This window comes from Myotis brandtii, unplaced genomic scaffold, assembly GCF_000412655.1.
Source record: "Myotis brandtii unplaced genomic scaffold, ASM41265v1 scaffold456, whole genome shotgun sequence".
Classification (NCBI taxonomy): domain Eukaryota; kingdom Metazoa; phylum Chordata; class Mammalia; order Chiroptera; family Vespertilionidae; genus Myotis; species Myotis brandtii.
The window spans coordinates 4,888,179-4,894,842 of record NW_005367431.1 but is presented as its reverse complement, the minus strand read 5'-3'; the positions used below and the strand labels follow the sequence as shown (position 1 = coordinate 4,894,842).

Genomic DNA, 6,664 nt, shown 5'->3' with positions numbered 1-6,664 from the left:
TGTACATGTATACATTAAAAAATAAATGTATTTTTCATCATCATATACTGTGTTTTTGTCACTCGAATGAATTTTATTATTTCTTCAAGGTTCTTCACATACGTACACCTTAAGAGCTATCAGGTAGGCGTAACATGTTCTCAAAAAATTAGGGTTGGCACACAGAAGAATTTTGAGTCAGAGATTTTGCTGGTTTTGGCATGCACTCACAAAAAGGTTGCCCACCCCTGGGTTAGGGGGTGATCAGGCAGGCAGGCAGGCAGGCGAGCGGTTGGGAGCCAGCAGTCCTGGATGGTGAGAGAGATGTCTGACTGCCCGTTTAGGCCCGATCCCACAGGGCAGTCGGACATCCCTCGAGGGGTCCCAGATTGGAGAGGGTGCAGGCTGGCTGAGGGACACCCCCACCCCCAAGTGCACGAATTTCGTGCACTGGGCCTCTAGTATGTAATAAAGTTAATTACTTTTCAAATAAGTGCAATTGCAGAATTTAGTGTATGAATAACAGGATACCTGTTCTTGTATACCTGCAAGAAAAATATGCTTTTTTGGGAGCGGGAGGAGGCAAATTATGATGAGTTCCATTCCATTGCTTATGTTTAATGACTTAAATTTTCTTTTGTTAAAGGGTTTTCTTTTTTCTTTTTCCTTCCATTCTCTCTGCCCTGCTGCTCCTCAATTTGTAGGAGAGATTTGAAGCGCTTTTCACCATCTATGATGAGCAGGTTACGTTTCAGTTGTTTAAAAGCTTTAAAAGAGTCAGAATAAATTTCAGCAAGCCTGAAGCAGCAGCCAGAGCACGAATAGAACTCCACGAATCAGACTTCAACGGGAAGAAGCTGAAGCTGTATTTTGCACAGGTACTTCACAGAGCCACAGACACTGTTCTCTAACCTTGTTCTTCTCCATCCAAAAATATTAGCAGTTCTCCACTTTCCATATTCCATCAGAGGCCTTGGAAAGGAACAGTCCCAGGCAGCAAATAATGTAAAAATATTGTCTCCTTTATTATACAGATACATAAATTTATGCATTAAGCGCATTTACCCTCCTATTTGCTTAAATTAGCAGTTAAAGGAATTCATTTTTCTATGAACTTTTCTGAACTGGGGTTTTATGAGGGAAATTTGAGAAAATATCTGAAATCATTTCTGGGTTCCGTAATTTGTATGAGATACCCCATTGAAAATGGCTGCTGGCCTACGGGATGACCAGGGAGGTGCCGTAGGCTGTACCACAGGCTGTCTTAGACTTTGAGCATCTTGGAGGTTACCGAGAATTGGCTATACTCATTCTATTCATTGATATGACTCTGAGAAACCACTGTCTTCTTGGAAGAATTGGTGAAATAAAGGCTGATGTACTGTGTGCACTGTTTTATTTCCAACAGAGTATTTTTTTCTTGGTCTTAGCTTTCAAATTAAAAAAAGAAAGAGAAGTTTGTTATCTCACACTCCAAATGCAAATCTAAATGAAAGACGTCTGGACATTTCTTGGTGGAGTTGATTGAGATGGAGACAAATAACCTAATCTCTTCCAAAATTGGAAGTTAGTGCTTACTACCATTCGTTATTCATTCATCTATTCACCCGTTTATTTTTATTCAACTGTTACTATACTGAGCACCTGATTCGTGCGGGCTCTGTTCTGTGCACCGAGTCTTCAGTGGTGAACCAGACAGACCAAGACCCCGTCACTGGGAGACGCAGACTGTTAAAGGGGAACTTTTCACTTTCTCCAGAGAGATGTAGTAATTAATGTAAAGATGGAAATGAGAAAATAGGCCAGTCGCAAACGTTGAGTATCTTCTTCCCTGCAGGTTCAGGTGTCCCGTGAAACACGAGACAAGTCGTATCTACAGCCGCCCCAGCCGGTCAAGCAGTTCCTCATCTCCCCTCCGGCGTCTCCTCCCGTGGGGTGGAAGCAGGGGGACGACGCGATGCCGCTTTTAAATTACGATTTACTCTGTGCTGTTTCCAAGCTGGGACCAGGTAACAAACAGCTATCTTTCCTGGTTTTTTTCCAAAGACACTTTTGTACTAAAGACCATATTGAGCTATTTGCATTCTAGCCACCTAGTGGCAACCTGATCGGAGTGAAGGATAAAGTCCCACAAGCCCGGCTTCACCAGCATTTGCTAACTGTGATCTTGAGCAATTTACTGAGCTTCCGCTCTTCTCAGCCTCTGTTGTTCTCATCTCTAAAATAGGGACCATACCCGCTCCCTTTCAGTGTGGTTATAGGGTTAAATGATATATGCATGATACTCAATAAATCTAACTGCAATTTTTACTGCTACCGGTACCTCAGTTAGTGAATATTAGTTGCTTTCTCCCCCGCTCCGTCAGAGTATCAGGCAGACGGCTTCTCCACTGACTAGTATTTGAAGGAATTAATTTTTTTTTAGTTTTATTCATTTCAAACGGGCCGGATCCGACCCGCGGGCCGTAGTTTGCCCACGGCTGGGTTAAATGATATATGCATGATACTCAATAAATCTAACTGCAATTTTTACTGCTACAAATTCTACCGGTACCTCAGTTAGTGAATATTAGTCGCTTTCTCCCCCGCTCCGTCAGAGTATCAGGCAGACGGCTTCTCCACTGACTAGTATTTGAAGGAATTAATGGCGAATACCATATTATTCCTTCAAAATTCTTCTTTTTATTTATTTTCCTTTCTCCTTTTCCTTCTCTTTTCTTTCTGTCTCTCATCCCTTTAAAATAACATAAGAAATCAATGCCATTCATTGCTGGTTCAGACTAGATGTCCGCCTAAGACAATGTTAGGTCTGTCGTAGGGCATACAAGGGTCATTTTGAGGGGAAATGGCTTTGTTTTGTTTTAGACATTAGAGCCGGATCATGTCTGAGGTCCTATAATAAAGAGCTTGCCCATTCTGGCTGGAACATTACAAATGTCTCCCAAGGGAAAACCGAAACCATTCTGAAGTTAAGAGATTCACTTAACTGTTCATAGAATAGTAATTAGCATTTTAACTCCTAGACCTCAGTGTTCCTTATTCACTTCTTTCTTTTGTTTGTTGTTGTTTTTTTTAATCCTCCCCTGAGGATATTTTTCCATTGATTTTTAAAGAGAGTTGTCGGAGAGGGAAAGACAGAGAGAAATAGCAATGTGAGAGAAACACACGATTGGTTGCCTCCTGCACGAGCCCTGACCAGGGCCCAGGCCAGGGAGGAGCCAGCAACCAAAGTATGTGCCCTTGAATGGAATCGAACCCGGGACCCTTCGGTCCACAGGCTGTCGCTCTATCCACTGAGCAACACTGGCTAAGGCTTTTTTAAAAAGTTTTTTAAAATTGATTTTTACAGAGAGTGGTAGAGAGAGGGAGAGAGAAAGAGAGAAACATTGATGTTAGAGCAAAACATCGATCAGCTGCCTCCTGCATGCCCCTTACAAGAATTGAGCCTGAAAACCAGGCATGTGCCCTGACCAGGAATTGAACAGGCAACCTTTCAGTGCACAAGGCGACACCCACCCAACTGAGCCACACTGGCCGGGGCATTGAAACAGCACAACTTCATAAGAACCTTGAAGTATCAAAGCTCTAATGCCAAAACAAGATAAAGTGCTCTGACATAGGATTTATTTTTTAAAATACATTTTTTATTAATTTCAGAGGGGAAGTGAGGGGGGGAGAGAGAAATAGAAACATCAGGGATAAGAGAGAATCATTGATCGGCTGCCTCCTGCACACCCCACACTGGGGATCGAGCCCGCAACCTGGGCATGTGCCCTGACTAGTAATTGAACCGTGACCTCCTGGTTCATATGTCGATGCTCAACCACTGAGCCACGACGACTGGGCTGAAATAGGATTTAGAGATTGAAAAACCAATGATCAGCAGTTACAATGTGAGTAGAACAAGAGGTGTCAGGAGACAAAGCACTTCTCTTTTGCTGTTTCCCTCCACAGGAGAGAAATACGAACTTCATGCAGGAACTGAGTCGACACCCAGCGTGGTGGTGCACGTCTGTGAAAGTGAAACGGAAGAGGTAGAGGAAACAAAAAACCCCAAACAGAAAATTACCCAGACCAGGCGCCCGGAACCCCCAGCCACAGCACTGAGCGAGCCCCAGACCTTCGACTGTGCCCCGTGAGGCCTGGTGGTGGCGCGAGGCAGCTGCCATCGCGGGTGCTGGTCGTGGAAACAGTGCCCCCCGCTGGGGCACTGCTGCTCGTGGTGTAGGTGAGGTGAGCAGGGCATGCGAGGCCGTGTGTTCACCACGCCTGCGCCGTGGACACGGCAGTCTAGAGTAGAGGCTGATATTCTGAGAAGCACTGCAAGGATTGGCCCCCAACATGCAGCATCTCTTGACCACTTTGAACAGTAGCCAATTAGGAACACGGCCCCCTCCAGGAATGTTCCTTTCCCTGATTCTGTGTAGCATGGAGAACCCAAAAACTAAAGCTATAGTCGCCGAGCCCAGTCCCGTTTTTATGCATTTAAAAGTAGTCTTACGGTTTTAATAATCTAGTGTGGGTATTTTTGTACTGGTATAACAGCTTCTAACTAAACCTCTTGATCAAAGCTTAATTACTATTCAGTATACCTGAAATTTTTTGCACGTCAAGAGACCTGAAGTATAGAATAATTCATAGAAAATCATTTTTCTCTAGTATTTTATTTTCTTTAACTTTGGGGAAGAAAATGCCAAACTCACGTTGACTATCAGAATCGAATGGCACAGATCTGCGTGCATACCGTTCTCTGACCTGGAATCCGAGGAAAGCGATGGGCACACCACTGTCCGCCTGTGTGGTCCCTCCCAGAGAAGGAGCTGCTGCTTTGGCTGGGGTTTCGCAGGAGCTCGCCTGCTTATGGCTCAGGTGGCTGCTGCCGGCTGCCGCTTGTGACCGTGTGCTAGCCTATGGCATCCCGACTGCTCCCAGCCACCTGCTAGGTTCTCCTGTCCTGTGCTGTACATATTTGTGTGTCATTCCTAGACTTTAAATTAGAAAAGGAAATGGTCAGATTTTCTTACAAACCATTTTAAAAGTGTCCATTTGAGCATTTTTCATCTTGAAAGAAAAGCCACACTTACTCCGTTTCTGTGAATTAGGGAAAGATGGGGAGATCATTTTGGTAGTCAGACTTTTCTTTTTTGGTGAGGTTTTTTACAGTAGGCATCTTCCCCTAACATGGAATTGTTTCTCACTTACGTTTCAGAGTGGATAGTTGAACCTCCTAAAGTAGAAGCAAGAATCTTTTTAATTTGGGGGGGTCTGTTCAGACTTTAAAGACCTTTTTATAGAAAAGTCTCATAACTAAATGCTTTGCTCTGCTGATTCTCTGCTCACACGGCTGTTTTATTTGTATGGCAAATGCCTGGAGTGCCTGGTCTGTATGTAAAGGGGTTGTGCACCTGAGTTTGGCCTAATACAATGTGGCTACCACTATAAAAGAGAGAAAAATGCAGACATGCAGGCGTGATATCTGTACATTTTTGGTAACATGTTTTTGTGGTTTAGATGTTCTATGGTAGACTTTATTTCTGAGGACTTAACTATATTGCAAAAAAAAGTTTTATATGTTTTCCTTGCTCTGAAATACGCTGAGGTGATAAACTCTTCTATTTGTACGTATCTACCACTGCTACGCCTCCGCGTAAATTCAGTTCAGGTTTGTGATTCCATAAGTAATTTATTAAATTCAGATCACCATTTGGCAGTCCATCATTGCACCATGGACCCTACAAGCCAAGAAATGTATGTATTTTCAACAGTTGGGGATTTTAAAATTTCCTTTTAGTTATATTTATTCACTGTAATTTTCTAAGTGACCAAAATCCATGTTTTATTATTTTGCTTGGTTCTTATTCTCTATCTTCCAGTTAAGAAAGAGTATTGTGTCCTTAACATTGAAAACTTTTTAAAAAGCCAAGCAGTGTTGCCCTGGCCAGTGTTGCTCGATGGTTAGAGTACCAGTCTGTGAACCATAGTGTCTAGGGTTTGATTCCCAGTCAAGGGTGCTTACCTGCGTTGCAGGTTCGATCCCCAGCCCAGTCAGGGCGGGTGCAGGAGGCAACCAATCAATATGTTTCTCTCACATCAATGTTTCTTTTTCTCTCTTTCCCTCTCTCTCCCCCTCTCTTCCTTCCATTCTCTCTAAAAATTAGTGGGAAAAAATATCGAAGCAGTGTTAGCCTGGCCAGATAGCTCAGTTGGTTAGAGCATCATCCCAATATGCCAAGGTTGTAAGTTCAATCCCTGGTCAGGGCACATACAAGAATCAACCAATGAATGCAACAATGAATCGAAAGTCAAGTAGTGCAAATTACCCCAAATTTTTGTTCTCCTTTCTTTTTTGAGAGAGAGCATTAAATAAATTGAAGAAAATCTTAAACTAAAATTAAATATATATCTATAATTATTTAATATATAGTTAACTTTTCTGAATGGGGAAATTAATATTTTCATTCTTTCTAATATAATATTTCAATAAGATGAACTCTGAAAGAAAAACTACTAAATGCTCATTAACTTTTTAACATTATGAAATCAACCAGGATCTCCATGGAAAAAAATATCCAAGGTTTTCTGGTCTCCGTTCTTTTGACTATTTTATATCCAGTTCATGTAACCATTTTGCAGGCGATGAGTCTCTGTGTCCTTTTTTTTTTTTTTATGTTCCTTTAAATTTTTT

The 6,664-nt window shown here is 42.3% G+C and overlaps 1 protein-coding gene across 8 annotated transcripts in view; it reads left to right on the top strand.

The window, feature by feature from the left end:
* Window positions 1–6,664, top strand: part of RCAN3 (RCAN family member 3) — a 37,492-nt gene that overhangs the window by 23,328 nt on the left and 7,500 nt on the right. For 4 of the 8 annotated variants that reach the window (XM_014546890.1, XM_014546894.1, XM_014546891.1 and 1 more), the window contains exons 3-5: window positions 684–857; window positions 1,817–1,988; window positions 3,934–4,013. In XM_014546890.1, coding sequence (XP_014402376.1) covers window positions 684–857; window positions 1,817–1,988; window positions 3,934–4,013 — 426 coding nt within the window. Of the gene's footprint in view, window positions 1–683; window positions 858–1,816; window positions 1,989–3,933; window positions 5,683–6,664 lie in introns of those variants that run through there. The other 4 variants (XM_005875187.2, XM_005875188.2, XR_001363870.1 and 1 more) reach the window with 3 other exon arrangements.